At 46.7% G+C, this 17,759-nt stretch overlaps 1 protein-coding gene across 4 annotated transcripts in view; it reads right to left on the bottom strand.

The window, feature by feature from the left end:
• Positions 1–17,759, bottom strand: part of Trpm1 (transient receptor potential cation channel, subfamily M, member 1) — a 115,938-nt gene that overhangs the window by 37,001 nt on the left and 61,178 nt on the right. The window contains exons 11-17 of one of the 4 annotated variants that reach the window (NM_001039104.2): positions 15,112–15,282; positions 13,530–13,664; positions 12,480–12,530; positions 8,941–9,081; positions 8,117–8,146; positions 5,764–6,056; positions 2,487–2,715 (exon numbers count right to left, since the gene is read on the bottom strand). In NM_001039104.2, the coding sequence (NP_001034193.2) occupies positions 2,487–2,715; positions 5,764–6,056; positions 8,117–8,146; positions 8,941–9,081; positions 12,480–12,530; positions 13,530–13,664; positions 15,112–15,282 (1,050 nt within the window). Of the gene's footprint in view, positions 1–2,486; positions 2,716–5,763; positions 6,192–7,935; positions 9,082–12,479; positions 12,531–13,529; positions 13,665–15,111; positions 15,283–17,759 lie in introns of those variants that run through there. The other 3 variants (NM_018752.3, XM_017322013.1, XM_017322012.2) reach the window with 3 other exon arrangements.

The raw sequence follows: 17,759 nt of genomic DNA, 5'->3' as shown, positions 1-17,759 counted from the left end.
AAGTTTTAATGTTTGTGTAGTTTATTCTGTATTTATTTTTGAAGTACTTGGGATTAAAGGCATCATGTACCCCAAGCAAAGGCTCTGCCACTAAGCGGTATAGCCCTATATCTACTTTTGGTTTGCGCACAGCTCATTAAGTTGTACAAGGGACTCAAGCTCACTCTTCAGCAAGCCTTAGACTTGCAACCTTCTTGCCTCAGCCTCCCACGGAGTCAGGACCACAGGTGAGCACAGTCAGTGCTGGCCTGGCTCTTTGCCTGTTTTTAGACAATCTGCTTTCTTTGTGCATTTGACTTTTTATTCTGTTGCCACATCAGGATTGAACCCAGGGCCTCAAGCAAGCTAGGCAAGCATTGTACCACTGAACATCCCTGGCTCTCCTCATGTGTGTTAAATAGGTGGGCCAGTTTTTTGTTTTTGTTTTTTGTTTTTTTTAAGTTTCCAGGTTCTAAGTGTTTCTCCATTCGAAACTATGAAGACAAAGGCCTTGTTTCTCTGCAGCCTTCTGGGCTTTGATGCTGCCAATGACTCGTGATGCTGACCCAGCATTCCTCACTTCACACTTGACCTGTTTTCTTCAATGCCTCTTTGATCTTGCCATTCTGAAAACAAACTATATTTGTTAATATCCAAAGCTATATGCAACATCAATCTAGCAAATTTATGCCTTGTATAGAATTGGATAGCTTGGCATATTGTCTGTATTTCTAAGAGGCAGAGTCTCTTCTGCTAGTCACTGTGCCATACAGGATGAGTGCAATTTTTTGTTTTGTTTTTTGTTTTATTGTTTTTTTGATTGTTTTGTTTTGTTTTGTTTTGTTTTGTTTTGAGACAGGGTTTCTCTGTGTAGCCCTGGCTGTTCTGGAACTCACTCTGTAGACCAGGCTGGCCTCAAACTTAGAAATCCACCTGCCTCTGCCTCCCAAGTGTTGGGATTAAAGGTGTGTACTATCACTGCCCGGTGAGTACATTTTTAATACTCCAAACTCTCAACCTAAGAAAAACTCCTACCATAGGTGGGAAGTCACCTGACTTAATGTAATGAGCCATAGTCAAAAGTCAGGCACCCTAGAAATAGCAAATACAATGAATCTTTAGGTTGTGAATATAAATTGAATGTGAGACACTTAATTTTGCATTTGGACTTAATACCATCTCCAAGATAGCTTATTAGGGCTATGCAATAATTTCAAACCAAAAAAGAAACTGGAAACACTTTTGGTCCCAGACATTTCAGAAAAGTGATGCTGAGCCTGTCCTGTTCAGACTCCATTCTCATTGAGATTCCATAGGGCCACCATAGTATAACCATTAGACAGCCGGGTTAACAAAACGTTTCTCAAGATAATCTAGGGGTTTGTTAACAGTGATTTTTCTCCCAACATATCTTATTCAAACCTTTTCATTGCTCCATATTTTCTCCTAAGCCACCTGTAAGGGAGATATTGTCAGCTAAAATACTGTAGAAACAGAGGTCAGATCTATACTTTGACTTTTTAAGATTAATTTATTTTTATGCACATGGATGTTGTGTTTGCATGTATGTCTGTGCACTATGTGAATGCAGTTCCTGGGAAGACCATAAGAGGGCACTGGATCTCCTGGAACTGTAGTTACAGACATTTGTTAACCACTGTGGTACTGGGAATGGAACCTGGATCCTCTGCAAGGGTGGTTTTAACCACTGAGCCATCTCTTCAGTCCCTGGATCAATCGTAAGTTGGTGATCCATCTGGAAAGCATGATCATGGTAAGTTCCAGCTGAAAACACAGACTGTACCAAGAGCTCTGTAAGCCAGGCATGCCAGCTATACTGGGACTGGAGTGTCTAACCACCTCAGCTCAGGTCCTATCCCATACTGAGCAACTCAGACTTTGGGCGGCTTAATCTCCAAGCTTTGAATTCCTTATCTGTAAAGCTAGAACTGTTGTAGTGTCTCCTTCGTGGGGTTGCTCAGGGGAATACAGTGTCCTCCTTATCCCCCTTAACCACCAGTGGATGCCTGAAACATATAGTGCTGATCTGTGCTTCCTCTGTGTGTTGTCTATATGTCCTGTAGCATCGTCACCTAGTGGCACAGCTAGGGTGCCATACATTTTACATCCTGGTGTGTCCTGGGAGCCGCTCCTCTTTGAGACTGTCAGTAAGGAACTTCAGGGTTACTTGAATACAAGCATTGAAGTGTTGTGACAGTTTATCTGGTAGATGACTAATGGGTAGGTGCAGAATACACTGTAGATATACTGGGCACGCAGATGGTGTATGTTTTGGGTGGGACAGAGTGTGATCATATGAGACTTCACTGTGCTGCTCAGAATGCAATTTACAACTCAAGCAAGGGAGTTAGGGTGTAGCTCAGTGGCAGAGCCTTCATCTAACTTATATCAGGCCCTGGATTGCCCCACAAACAAACAAAGGAACCTTATGAATTGATTATTTTTTAATTTAACACTTAGTAATGGGATGGCCACAGCTCACCCACCTTCAGGCCAGGGTTCTTCCTCATGCGAAGCCTTCCCATCCACATGTCTGTCAGCAGCATCTGGCTGCAGGTGTGAGCAATGAAGTCCCGGTGCTTGGCTGCCACAGCCAGCTTCAGGCAGGTTGAGTTGCTCCAGTTCTTGAGCTCGTAGGTCAGAAGTTTCATGGCAACCTGCTCATCGTGCTTGTAAGACTGGTCTAACAGCTCCACAGCGAGCTGGCCAAAATCTCTGGAGGGAAAAAGATGTCGGCGGTGACAAAACCATAGAGGTTATGAGTTTGTACTTAAATATGTGTGCCCAAGGTAACTTGAGGAGCCACAAGACACAGACCACAGGGTTTAAAGCGGCTTTGAGGTCCTCTGTACATTCTCAAGACCTGTCACCAGAGGAAGGGGCAGCAAGTAGCAAGCTCTGTGATTGGTCAGGAAAGGGATTGGTCGCTCCTCCTGCAACAGAGCTTTAGGTGAACTAGCTGTGTCCCTCAGGCCCCAAGGAGACAAAGCTCTTTTCCTTGGGCTGTACATAGCAACAGTGGGGCAGATGGAACAGGCAAGATCTATGGGATTGCGAGTGGTAACCAGTGGCTGCTTCTGGAACCCCAAGGAATGGGGCATTCGGATCACCAGGATGACTTCTGGGGGTTGGTTAGGTTCTGATTCTAACGGTGGGTGTTGGCCATACCCCACATGTTTGCTAAAAGTCAAACATTTTAACCGTGAGCTTTTCATGTGTTGTGTAAGACTTCATTCAACAAGTCCTTGATTCCAAGATAGTCCAACATGCTCTGTGCAATAAAACAGAGTGTAGCTGTCATAGGGCCCAGAGCAAGAGATCTGATTGCTAATGGCAGGGTGTGGGGCAAGGGTCACCAGACAAAAACTGGGAAGGTTGAACGGATTCAGAAACTCCAGTATTCTCATATCTGAGATCGGTAGGTGTTTTATCGTCTCCCGATATGGTTCGAGTCCTGGAGCATGTGACCATAGCACCCCACATTAGGATTGTGACCCCTAGTCATGTAGCTTAGAGCACAGAGTTCTCCATGTAAATGAGTTATCTAGATGGGCCACCCTGAGGGTTTAGCCAATAAGCTTCCCTTCTTGGACACTTCTTCTTGTAAAAGGTATTTAATCTCTGGTTCTCCCTGAGGAAATTGTAGTCACCCATTTTCCACGCTGAACAATGAATAAACACTATGGACAAGCATGGACTTTCTCTCTCATCAAGAACCACTGTGAGGGGGGAGCCTTCATCATATAGATCCTCCACACCTTCGTCTCCCACAGAAGACCCCTCCATGCTCCTGGACACTCACAGCTAAGCTAAGCTGGAATTGTACCCCCTGTCTCCACCTGCCACAGGCTGGTCATTGCAGACCCATGCGGCCCAGTTCCAGACTCCACAAGGTTTCCAGCAACAACTGGACACCCCGGAGTTTGGAAACTCCTGTCTCCTCAGCCTCAGCCTTCCTTGTTTCTCACTCAGGCTGAGCCCCCTATCTTAGGCTAAATTCTTAGCCTAACGCTACCCATTTTGTCTGCCCAAGCAGAGTTCACACACCCCAGCAGTAAGATAGGACACAGAACCACAGCAGGGGAAGTGTAGGAGTAAGGGGCACCTAGAAAGTGACACAACTGAATTTTGAACCTAGTTTGTTATTTCTTTTTCCTCATGACCCTGAGTCCAATATTTAATGACAGCTAGAGTCATTTCCGTCTCCTTTGCCTTTTTTTTTTTTTTTTTTTTTGGTCATGGGATGTGGTTAAAATAGTTATCACTATAGTTACCACACAGTTACATAGTTACCATTCTCCTCCTCTGGTTTTGCCTCTCCATGTATAGGAGATTTTGTTGCAGTTATCAAGATGGAGATGAGGGAAGGAGAGTGGCCACTCCTGTCCATTGAAGATTCTGGAGTGTACAGTATTTTCTGGGCCTGATCCTAGGCTTCAGGGTGACACATCACCGGGGGGGGGGGTGGGGGGTGGGGGGGTGGGGGAGGGGCTCTCTAGAAGGCAGGACCACATCCAGAAACCCAAGGTAGGTGAACATATCTCTGTTTTTAAAAGCATTGGGTTCTGGAGTTACAGGAATGACTTAGTGGCTAAGAGCATGTGTCTCTCTTGCAGAGGAGCCAGGCTCAGTTCCCAACCATCCCCATGGTGGCTCACAACTACCTGTAACTCCAGTTCAAGGAGATCGGAACATCTTCTTCTGACCTTCTCAGGCACCATGCATGCATGCACATGGTACACACACACACACACACACACACACACACAAATGGGCAAAAACCTCATAAAATAAGGTAAAATAAACCCAAGAGAAAAGCATTTAAAGCCTTGGGGTCTAACCCTTGGAAACCAGCTAATCATGTGAAAATCACAGAAACCAGAGAGACAGCAAGCAGAAAGACTCCAAGCAGAGCTGTGAGATGCCGGCTCAGCTGCCTGGCTCGGCTGCCCCAAGTTCATGTGCCCATAACGTCATTTCTGGCCTCCAGCTTTCCAGTCTGTCACATGACAAACTTGCAAAGAGCTGGTCTCTCTTAACAACACTCAATCCCTTGAACAAGCAGGTCCCTTCAGTTCATCACAGGAAAGACTGCTGTCCCCAGACTGCAGGGGCAAGCAAGCAGATTCAGAATTATCACTTACCGTAGCAGACATGTCTGCAGAACCAGGGCGGGCTTAGGAAACATAAGCTGTAACCTATGAATTGCTGAATGTTTCCTGTGACCAAGTCCAAATGTGATCAAGTCCAGGGCCCCACCCGACCAGGTTCTGACAGCTGATGTAGGGGAAAAGGAGATCTGGCATTGAAATCTGGCAGTACTCTGCTCTCCTTAGCTAGGCCTGCCGTCAGGAGAAACTAGCTAAACAGAAAGACCACCAAGGGCCTAATCTATATGAAGAGAAAAGGGCACTACTACCCCTCTTTGGACATCTGCCCCAGCTCTAGGGGAAGAAAAATCCAGAAGTTCTCCTGACATCCAGTGCCCAACACATAGATGTGCTGAAGTTTATATACAGCAGCCGTGAATATTTCTTTATAGAAATTGATTTTACTGTCTTTGATCATATGTATGCATGAGAAGGCAGCAGACTAAATCGGTAACAACTCAGAAATAATACTGACAGATGTGATCGGGAAAGCCCTTTATGAGTAAGCCTTAACCACATGGTCCTTAAATGAGAAGTACAGTTGGCACGCCTTCAAGGCAGAGAGCACCAGACCGCAGGCAGCCTCGCCCTCAGATTCCCTCGAGATACTCACTTGGAATTGTTGTCCAGATCCTGGGAGATGTCATCCACCAGCTCGCTCTCGGAGGACTCGTGGGCCATGGCCTTGTAGAGCTTGCAGGCCACCAAGGCCTTCGCCATGCACTCTTCCCCACGCTGCCACAGGAAGACCGCCATCTTCTGGCGCTTCATGAGCACGGCCCATACCATGAGCTCATGGAACGGGTACTGGAACCTACTCACGGCGGGGTCGTCCACGTCGATGTCAATCTCTTCCTCTTTCTTCTTCTTCTTTTTCTTCTTGCCTTTGGCTGGGGGTTCATCATCCTGAGGGGGAGAGAAACACACTTTAAAAAAAAAAAGGTTTCCTCCTCAACGGGCAACAAATAGTTCTGGAGACTTCCGGGTCAGAAGCGCTAAGAGACTTTGTAAGCCTAGGCTCTGGTCGTCATTCCGCTTACTGATTCCTTTGAGAAGGCACGGAGTTTTTATTATGAAAAGCAAATCACTTTAAAGCAAGTGAACTGAAAAGGAATGTTGCTATTTGAATAATTTATCCCACTGGGTGAGCAGCTTCAGTTCCACGCCCCCCCCAAAGGGCTTTCTTTAATGGAGGAGACCCCCCCCCCCCCAACTCCCCATCAACCAAATACTGATAGCACAACAGGAAAGGTGAAGTCACTGTTTGTCTCTTCAGGGACATGTTCCAACACAGCAGAACACCAATACTTGTTTGTAAGATGTAGCTGAACTAGAAACTGATAGACACAGTGTAAAGTGGGGCCTGGTGGAAACAGGGCTATAACACCAACTCACCCGGAGACCGAAGCAGGAGGTAAACAAGTTCAAGACCTGCCTGGGCTATGGAGTGCGTCAACAGCAAATCTGGGCAACTGAGTGAGATTCTGCCTCAAAATAAAGGTAACAGGGTTGCTGTACAGCATGAGAAACTGAGTCTGTGTCCCTGTGCGGCGTAGACAGCCAGCTGAAGCAGCCTGTTCCCATAACCCCAGCACTGGGAAGCAGAGACAGGGCAATCCCTGGGCTCTGGTGGCCAAGCTGGTCTAGCTAATCAACGAGGCCCAGCTTCAGTGAAAGACTACGTCTCAAAAAAATAAGATGGAGGGGAAAGAGAGGGGGTGGGTGGGGGATATGTGCATTTTTAAAAAACTCAGTGGCCCAGAAGGTTTCTGCTGCCAAGTCTAAGGACCAGAGTTCAACTCCCAGGACCTACATGATGGAAGGAGAGAACTGACTTCTACACGTTGTCCTGTGACCTCTACTGTCGTGTAATACACATTCGAGCACACGTGTGCACGCAAACATGCACACACACACACACACACACACACACACACAAATAAAATGTAATTAAAAAGATAACCCAGAAGAAGCATGACACGTCACTGAAGCTCTTAGGCGGGCAGAAGAGGCCAGAATGTTGTGTGAAAGCTTGTAAAAGTGAACGTGAGAGTCTAGATGAAGTGACTTTGAGGAAAATGAAAATTACCAACTTTAACTCAACTCTTAAGGCAGGAAGCCTGAAATGAACTTTTATTTCCAGTGTCTGTCATCAGGAAATGAAAAATAAACCAAAACCAGGACTGGGAGCTGAGTATTATATTGAGGGAAGGATGGGGGCAGGGAGGATATGGGAGGAGTTGGAGGGAGTTAGTGGTTAATGAGGGTGGATTTGATTGATTAAAACACATTATATGCATGTATGAACTCAATAAAAAAGAAAATTAATTTTAAAAATGATAATGATAATCTTGGGTTGAGGAGCTGGCTCAGTGGACAACATGCTTGTCTCTGAAGTATAAGGACTAAGTTCAGATGCTCAGAATTCATGTAAAAGCTGGGCAGCTGCCACACCTGCCAGCAGTCCTAGGCCTTGGAGATCAGAGGCAGGAGGTTTCCCCAAGCCATACTGGTTAGATAGAGTAGTTGTAATTAGCAAGCCTCAGATTCAGTGAAAGCTCCTGCCTTAGTAAATACAGGGGGTAACAACTGAGGAAAACACATGGTGACAACCTCTGACCTGCACACATCTAAACACATGAAAGAACACAGGCGCTACACACAGACACACACATACACACACACACACACACAGAGGAAAACACAGGCCACACACACAAACACACATGTGCATGTGTGCAGAAAAACATAGCCCCCCCCCCTATATACAGGCAGGCGCGTGTGTGCACAAACCAGTTTAATTTTTTAAAGGTATATGCGCTTTTTTATGATTCAGCCAATTCATCTAAGATTTTGGTGAGTTGTATAAAGTACTTTATTCATGGAAAACATTGCTCAATTTTTGCTTCCACAGAATGACAAAGGTATATATAGTAAATAAACTGCCACAAACATGTCCTACTTACTTCCATTCCCAGAAGCTTAAGTGCTTTCGGCTGCATAACAAAGAAGCAGGAAAAGAAGTGTCAATATTTTGTATCACTATTAATTAATGACAACATCCAGGTGAGTCAACGCTTTCATGTGGAAACTGCTTCTGTCAACAGAAGTCAGTTGGGAAGGACAGACAGACACAAAGCCTTCCTTGTAAGTAGAACCAAACGAGGCTCTCGCTCTCTGTACAAACTGTGGAGTGAGAGTGAGGAAGGCTTCCCACAGATCTGACATTTATTGGAGGTTTAACAGGCTGGAGCAAGAAGAAGCAATGTGGCAGGCCAGGAGTTAGCTTTGATTTTGATGGAGGAATAGGGTCTATTGGGATAGGGTGGGGAAGGCTTGTGTGTGGCAGCTGGCCTGGATGACTCCGATGTACAGTGAGGTTGGCTATGGTTGAACAGCGGGGAGCCCTAAACTTTTGTGGGCAAAAGATGCTTTTCCTTGTTCCTTGCCTTGGAAGACAACAGGAGCGCCAGTGATCAGTGGGGAGGAGAACGGGCTGAGAGAGCAGAGGCATGGGGCCCAGAGGGGGCGCTATTGTAGGAAGGAGGGGAGGACAGACATGCTTGACAGGTTGCACTGCCTGGCCCAGTCTTGAGAGGCGATGTGAATGGCTGCATGTGAAAGCTAGGAGGCCCTGCACTGGGTGTCAGGGCAGAGGTGGGGTGATGTCAGTTTGGGACAGGTGAGGTGAAGAGTTGCATTCTGCACAGGTGGGCTTTTGGGGAAGCACATCAAGGAACCACATGTTACTCTGGGAGGCACAGGACACTGTGTGTCTGCTGAGCTCTACCCTCTTAGGGCCAAACAAGTTGTTGTAGAGAGTCCGGAAGCTTTTCCGAGTGTAGTTGCAGCGGTAGGCACCGCCCATGAGGTACTCCAGCACCAGTCCTATATCAATGAGGCTGATGTGGTAATCAGGTGGAAGGTTGCTCTGCAAGAAAGGAAGTTCACAGTGTGTCACCATCCCAGGAGCAACTGGTTGTTACTATAACAACGATGTTCATTCTGTTACCATATGATATACGGGAATGACAGGTTGAATTATATCCCAGAAATTGACTTCTATTGAGAATAAAAAGTTGGACACTCAACTACTATAGAGTCCATGGCACACCTGTGGCCAGATAGAGTGATCAGTAGCTGGTATATGGAGGTGGAGGGAGCAGTGTGGTGCCCCGGCCTAAAAGCAGATGTATTTGGATGTCACATACCCTAGATCAGCCCTTGTAGAGGAAGAGCTAGCCTCAGGGAGGGGCCGAGTTTCATGGAGGAAGTAGTGAGTCTCATGGAAACCCGTAGGAGACCAGAGTATTTCTTAGAACTGGAGTCTCACTAGTGAAAGCTTTAAATGGTGATGAGGTTCGGGAGTTACCTCACAAACCATTCAAACACCAATCTCAGTCAGACAGAGATAGTTTATTGAGCATACACCTCAGGTAGGGTTGATCAGTCAGCGTCACAAACCCAGACCCAGAAGCTGGTTGTGACGTTGAGTCAAGATCTACAAACATCTGTGGCAAATTATTCCACCAATCAAGCTTTAGGGCTAGGGGGTTTCCTTAGGAACATGAATTTGTTGTACACTTATCCTGTTCCCATTGGTTGGAAAATTCATCTTTGGCAGGGGGCTTGCCTTGTCTAACACTCATGTCTTAACTTGCCAACCAGGGTGTCAGTTACCCACAGATGTCTCTTTCTGCCAAGTAGAAGGAGGTCTTGGGAACTTAAACTTTACTCGACCCTTACTCAAAATGGAAGTCTTATTTCAAAGAGTTTCTTATATCGGTGCAGAAGTCTCTCTTACACTGAGGTTCATCCTAGGGGCACCTTATAAAAACAAATACCATAAAGGCTTATACACAGGTGCAGGAAGTACTTCTGGGAGGTTGGTTTGGGTCTAAGTTTATTGTGGGTAACTATACAAAGCAGTTCTATTACCAGGCTAGCCAGGTAACGGTTACCTAGGCCTTAACATTCCATCTAGGCCTTAATATTTTACCTAGGTCTTAACAAATGGTACTCAGGGACTCTGGAGACACTGGATCTTCAGTAAAACACAGCCAGTAGCTGTGGTATGACTAGGAGCTACCAAAAGGACTGAATCTAATCAATGCAGAAGAGGGTTTGCTGGGACACAGTCCCAATGGTGAGAAGCAATGGCCTGAAGAGAGGCCCTTCCTGCATTGTGCCATTCCTCCACATCCCAGACTGGTTCATATGTCATTGTGTCATTGATTTTGTAAGAACTGAAATGACGTTGGTACCCTGGGATCCACTGAATGTCCTTTTTATAAGCAGACTTTTTATACTGGCTGAATACTTTGCTAATAAAATATGCATTTCTTCTGCTCTGATTATGGTCATTGGCCATGTTGGGTATTGCTTATTAATGGGACTTTTTTTTCTCAGTGCTGTGGATTGAGCTCAGGGTTTCCTACATGGTAGGTTTGTACTCTACCAATGAGCACATCCCAGAACAAGGGTCTCTTACTGGTGACAAGGAGATGTAGGCCTTCTCTAAGGAGCTGGATGCTGGGGGAGTGGGATGAGGCTGTAAAGAGATCAGTGCAGCAACATGTGTCACTCACAGAAGGAGGGTCTGTTGATTCCAAGGTGGGATGTTAGGGCGAGTAAGGGTTTCCAAGAAATGGTGACATAGGAACAGAGGAGCAGGGATGGTGAGGTAAGATGAGAAAGAGTGGGTGCTGTGGATGGGAGGAAGTGTGTCCCAGGCAGGATATAGCCTCCCAGGCCTCCCCATGTTCAGATGGGTCAGTGTAGATGTAGTGGACTGTGGTAGGAGGAGTCTTGAGCAAGGGCCAGGATCAGTGGGAATTTGTGAGTATTGGAACAAGCTTGAACTTTATATTGCAGCCATGGCAGTTTGGAGGTGGTGTTTATGAACAGGGAATCAAGTGGTAGGAAGGAGGACTACAGGAGAAGGAGTGATTGTTGAAGTCATGCATTCAGCTGAGAAGTGGTTGAGCTTGAACTTGGGTAGCTCTCACTTTGAAAGTTTGCACTGTCTTCCACTTGGGTCTTGAGGGAGGAAGCAGAATTCTTGTGTGTGGAACAAGACTCTAGACCAGAGGCCTCTGAGGTCCCCCCATTTCCCAGATCCACTGATTTTATTCTGCTCTGTAGAAATAATTTTTTTCATATTCTTAGAACTGATTATCGATACAAAATGTAACCAGGCTGTCCAGGAGTCCCATTCCCTCATTCTAGGGAGACGGGTTGCTCCTGTGAGAATCTAATCTCATCTCTAACTTGTGATGGCAGGACACAAGAGATGCCAGGGTAGGACTGAGAAAGGAAACCCCACAGGAACACAGTCTGTCCATAGTGGGGAGCCCTGGAGAGTGAGGAGAGCAGCTTCCCTAAGAGATTGCAAAGGCTAAGAGAACCTCTGATGCAGTCCATAGGACATACATACAGACTTCCTGGGGAGCCTCCTGTTGACACTTCTGAGGTCACCTTGGTGCTAAAACTACTATAACCAAGCAATTGTCAGTGCGTTCCTAGGCTGTGACAAAGTTTATTCTAGCCCCCTCGCCCACCCACCATTTCAAGTTTTATTTTTGTTTATCATCTGAATGTGGTTTTTGATATGCATATATGTATCTGTGTTTGTGCATGTATGCACATGTGTATGGAGATCTAAGATTGATTTCTGGTGTCTTCTTCAACTTCTCTTTATCTTATATACTGAAGTAGAGCCTGCAATGAACCTGGGGCTTGCCAGCTGACTTCAGGGATTCCCTGTCTCTACCTCTGGCAGGCTACAGTTATGGAGGGGGCAGGTATCATACCCATCCAGACTAGATTTAAAAATGATATGTATATGTACATGCATATGTAAATGTATATGGAGAGGGAGAGAGAAAGAGCAAGTGTGTGTGTGTATGTGTGCGTGTGCGCCTGAGCACGCACACCACAGTTCACCTGTTGAGGTCAGAGAAAAATCTGTAGGAATCAGCTCTCTTCTTCTACCATATGAGTCCCAGAGATGAGACTCAGGCAATCAAACTCATCAGCAACCACCTTCACCTGCGGAGTCATCGCATAAGACCCCACCTAGCATTTACTTGATTCCAGAAATCCCAACTTCAGTTCTCACGCTTTCCAGCACTTTACAGCCATCTATGTCCCTGGCCCTTTGTTCTGCTCTTTGAGGTTATAAGTAAACTCTTACTATGAACAGATGAAATCATTATTCCCTACATCCTAAATCCGAAGATAAAATATCTTAAAAACAGAAGATTATCTTTAAGAATTACTTTAGTGATGGATGCTGGCAGAGGGCTGAGAGGGGGCAAATGGGCTCACCTTCTTTACATCCCGCACCAGCAGATGAAGGGTGTTTGGTGGGCCCAGTCTCTGAAAGGGAAGCATCAGCCACAGTAAGCACACTTGGCTCGTCAACTCTTGAGCAAAATCTTGCCCCACTGAAATGTGGAGCCTGTAGTGTACTCCTGGCTCAGTTCCTTTATAAGACAACTGGCTGTGGTTACCCCACTCAAACGTGTGTGAAATACTTTGAATACTTTCGGTGTTCTTGTAGTGTGAAATACCTGCATGTTTTACACCATTTCTGCCACTGAAGGTCAGACTGGGGAAGGAGTTATAAATTTCTAAAACTTGAATTGTTCTAGTGGAGGCAAAGTAAATTGCATCCTACCACTTCCTGTTCTGAGACAGCACCGCTCCTGACTGCTAACCCTTGTTCTCAGTGTAGCCCCTGGACACTCGAGGATCCCAAGCAACAACTGAGTAACAACCCCGGTGACTGTTCAGTTGGCTGATGCCTTAGGGTATGACGTCCTCTTGCTTCACAAGCATACCGTGTAGATGCAGGCTTACTGTCTGGCTGATTTTAGACTTTTCCCTGTTGGCACGAGCACCACACAGGCCTTCTAGATAAACAGAATCGGAACCCTTTCCCCAGGCTAGTGATGTACAGTCCCATGAGCTGCAGCTCCTGGTAAGCCCCATGCCCCAGGGAGATGCCTGATGCTTCAGTGGTCTATGTTACTAAGTCGTGATGTTCAGTGGGCTGGGACCATCAAGTACATTGTCATCTTAGGATACTTTAGAGATGGCTTTATAAAGATGTGAGCCCACTGCACAGCGAGGATCATCTGTCCACTGCAGCTGGAAGGACTGGCTGTCTGGTATGGCATAGTTGCTAAGAATATGATGAATGCACACTGTCCAGGAGCAAGTGAGAAGGAGATGACTCTCACTACATATGTGTCTTCTGGCTGAAGCTGCCCCAGTCTATACTCTGCCCCCCACTTTTGGGGGGAATAATATGCATCAATGATGAGCATATTCGCGGTGCTAGCTCGCCTCCACCCTTCCTCCCGGGATGCTCACGGTGTTGTATAGCTCCTCCAGCCTCGGGATGGTGAGGAAATGCTGCATGTTCACTCCGTTTTCAATCAGGAGCTTTACAAAGTCCACCCGATCTAGGACAAGAGCATCCAGCATGGCTTGCTCCAGGGCATTCACCTGCAGGAAATCCAGAAGGGAGACCATGAGTGGCCTCCCAGAAGACTCCAGGCATGAGACCTTAGGACATCCCATGGAAAGTTCCGGAATGTTTTGATATTTTGTTTGTTTGCTTTGTGCACGTGCGTGCATGCATGTGTGTGTTGGGGGCATGTTTTGTTAACCTGGTGCTGGAAATTGAGCCCATGGCCTCACATATGACTGTCAAGAGCTGCACTAAGGGCCTGCACGACAGTCTGTGGTTCCCAAGGTTGTTTCCTTTGAATAACCATGCCTTAACCTTCTCCCCTCTGCTTTCAGTTTGGTCCCCTCATGCTCTGTCAAAGTTTGTAAGGGATTCTATCTTTTAAAAATGAGTCAAAGAGCCAGGCGTGGTGGCGCACACCTTTAATCCCAGCACTTGGGAGGCAGAGGCAGGCGAATTTCTGAGTTTGAGGCCAACATGGTCTACAGAGTGAGTTCCAGGACAGCCAGGGCTACACAGAGAAACCCTGTCTCGAAAAACAAAACAAAACAAAACAAAACAAAACAAAACAAAACAAAACGACAACAACAAAAAGAGTCAAAGAGGCCATGGAGTTGGCTCAGAAGTTACAAGCACTTCTTGTGCTTGAGGAGGACCCAGGTTCAATTCTCAGGGCTAACATGTTAGTTCACAACCTCCCTGCTAACTCCCATCCCAGGGGACCCAGTGCCTTTTTTTGACTTCTGTAGGGATTAGGTGTATGTACATGGTGGTGCACATACACATATGCAGGCAAAATACTTACACATGTAAAATAGTAAAAATGAATCTAAACAAATTTCTAATGAATTAAAGATAGCCATCCCAGCGTTTGCCCTGCTAAGTTTCTCTCTGCTGTTTCCTTGACTGGGGAGCATTTTTGGCAGTGGTCAGACCATGTGGGCATGTCATAGTCCACTAGGGTGCCGTTGGGTGAGTGATGACCACACGCTCCTATTTATGGAACCAAGGTACCACTCTGAAAGGAAGTTCTGGTCATTTACTCAGTAGTAGCTCTCTCTGCTTGGCAGACATGCAGACATTTGGGGCAGGAAAATATGGGAAACAAACCACATATTTAGAATTCATGCCACAAAACCCTTTTGAAGTGGTAGTGTAGAAAGGAGTGATAGGTGGTTAGCAGTAGCTAGCCTCCGGCTTGGGAGGCTGGAGCCATCATGCATGTTTTCCAGGTCTCCCTCTGCAGTGGCAAGCATATGCCACAGGGACAACCACTCCTCCTTACGAAACAGCTGTGACCACCGACGGCTACATTGAAGTGAACACACTATTGCCATGAAGTATTGACATTAACCCATCTGTCCCCCATCCCGGCAGGGATGAAGCAAAGGTAACAAGGGAGTCTCTTCCGGAGAACTTGGGGAATGCCAGTCCAGAACTCTGAAGACACACGGGCAAGGACACGAGCACGTGAGCACACACCCAGTTGAGCAGCTCAAGCTTCCGGGGGTCCGTCTCTTCCTCCACTTCCTCTTTCACTTTGCCTTTCTTCTTGCCTTTTCCTTTTCCTCTCCCCTTGGTGGTGGCTGTGGGTGGCTTCTTTTCCTTCTCTGTGGCTTTGGTGTCCACAGGAGGGGCCAGGCTTCCCAGTGGCTGCAATCCACAACAAGCATATTGGGAAAAGGTACCAAGACCACCCCCCACTCATTTTAAGATATGCACAGGGACACCCTGAACTCTATGTGCATGTGTGCATACACACACACACACACACACACACACACACACACACACGAATAGTACAGATGCACGTACACATTGTAAGGTACACATTCCTATTCCTGCAAACAATGCCTCAGTGTGCACGTGGTGAAGTTATGCATCCATGGTTAATGCTATGAACATATACATAAGTATTCACACATGCACACACCCAAGACACATATGCACCAGCACACACAGGCATACACACATGTACACACACAGTCAACTGTGGCCTGGCAGTCTGATGAAGAAGATCTTGATACTGTGAACCACTGTTCCTGATGGGCACAAAGAGTTAGTTGGCCTAATATGTATATTTGAAGCAAATAACATATTGATTGATGGGTATATTTTAAGGAAAGGATGCTGAAACACAAACTAAAAGGTACCAGAGGTGTGCTGATAGTCCTCTAATGATGGGAGAATGTGACTGTGAATGGGTCAGAGGCAAAAGATATAATGCAAGTTGCTATTTCGGGAGAAATGTGAGCTAGAGATTATTATGGCTAAAACAGCTCTGGCAGGTACCTTAGAGCTGTGTAATGTGGTGGTGGATGGAGGCTTCAGGAGCCCATAGAGTATAGTGATAGATGGAGACTTCAGGGACATATGCATGTGGTGATGGATGGAGGCTTCAGGGGCACATGCATGTGATGATGGATGGAGACTTCAGGGACACATGCATGTGGTGATGGATGGAGACTTCAGGGACACATGCATGTGGTGATGAATGGAGACTTCAAGGGCACATGCATGTGGTGATGGATAGAAGGAGGTTTCAGGAACACATGCATGTGGTGATGGATAGAGGCTTCAGGGACACATGTGGTGATGGATGGAGACTTCAAGGACACATGCATTTGGTGATGGATAGAGGGAGGCTTCAGGAGCACATGCATGTGGTGATGGAGGGAGGGAGGCTTCAGGAGCCTTGAGGACACTTACAGTGTGGTGATGAACTGGAAGTTTCAAGGGCTCAATGTAGTACAGTGACAGACGGAAGGCCTCAAGGACTGAGGGTGCTCACTCAGTGGAATAGGAGGGAGAAAGAAGTGGGCCTGATCCCCTGGTAAGTGTGGGATGAGGGGCCTGTCATGGTAACACAGCCAGTGTCAGAACCACTGGACCCTCTGCTGACAGCCTCTCCCTACTGCCTTCCTCCCATCAGGCTCTGCTGGTGGGTTGTCCACGACACACTCCCTCCTCTTCTTCCTCTGCTTGCTTTGATGCATCTTTCTGCTTATCTAATGCTCTGGCGTTGATCACCAGCGACAATACTGATGCCCACATCAAGGGCATCACCCAGCTCCCTTCATGTCACATCCTTAGGTCATCTGACTCAATAGCCGCATCTTCCCTTAGGCATCTCTCCCAGGTTCCTGGGCACCACAAGCTCCAGGTTTTCTTTTCTGTGTGGTCAGTGCTTCTCAATGCCAAGGCTGGGCTCTGCCCTTAGCCTGCTTCACTTTCATTTTGTTCTCTCCATCAGCAGCCTCACTGATGCTCACACCACCCACCGCTCTCACCCATGCTCACACCACGGGTCTTTATTTACTGATGAGCAATCTTCCCTGCCCAGTTTCAGCCCACTCTCCTTCCCAGAGTTCCTCTGGTGAACTTGGCATATGCGTGTCTCAGAGACTCCTTACTTCTGTATCAGTCAGCTTTCTGCTGTTACAGTGAAATACCAGGAGCTTGATACTGCATATCGAGCCTAGAGTTTTGGGGGCTGAGACTCCAAGTAACATGGGGCCAGCTCTACCCTGGACCTCTTTGCTGTATCACAAACATGGGGAAAGGCGTAGGAACAGCTACAGCCTGGAAAAAATGACAGAGAGAGAGAGAGAGAGAGAGAGAGAGAAGGGAAGGGAAGGGAAGGGAAGGGAAGGGAAGGGAAGGGAAGGGAAGGGAAGGGAAGGGAAGGGAAGGGAAGGGAAGGGAAGGGAAGGGAAGGGAAGGGAAGGGAAGGGAAGGGAAGGGAAGGGAAGGGAAGGGAAGGGAAGAGTGATAATGTTGATACTGCCAGAAGAGTAAAGGCAGCCTATAGCACAGTGGCTCTCATCCTTCCTAGTGCTGCACCCTTTTAACATAGCTCCTCATATTGTGGTGACCCCCCAGGCCATAAAATTATTTTGTTGCTACTTCATGAGTGTAATTTTGCTACTGCCATGGATCAGAATGTAAATATCTGCTATGCAGGATGTCTGATACATGACCTCCAAAGAGGTCATGATCCACAGGCAGAGAACCGCTGCTATAGGACAAGGGAATATATGGCAAGTCAGAAATATGAAAAGGGATTATCAGACTGTATACAGAACTCCTAAAACTCAACAACAAAACACCCAATTCAAAAATAAGCAAAA

This window comes from Mus musculus, chromosome 7, assembly GCF_000001635.26.
Source record: "Mus musculus strain C57BL/6J chromosome 7, GRCm38.p6 C57BL/6J".
In the NCBI taxonomy this organism is placed as follows: domain Eukaryota; kingdom Metazoa; phylum Chordata; class Mammalia; order Rodentia; family Muridae; genus Mus; species Mus musculus.
This window is presented reverse-complemented; position numbering and strand designations above follow the sequence as displayed.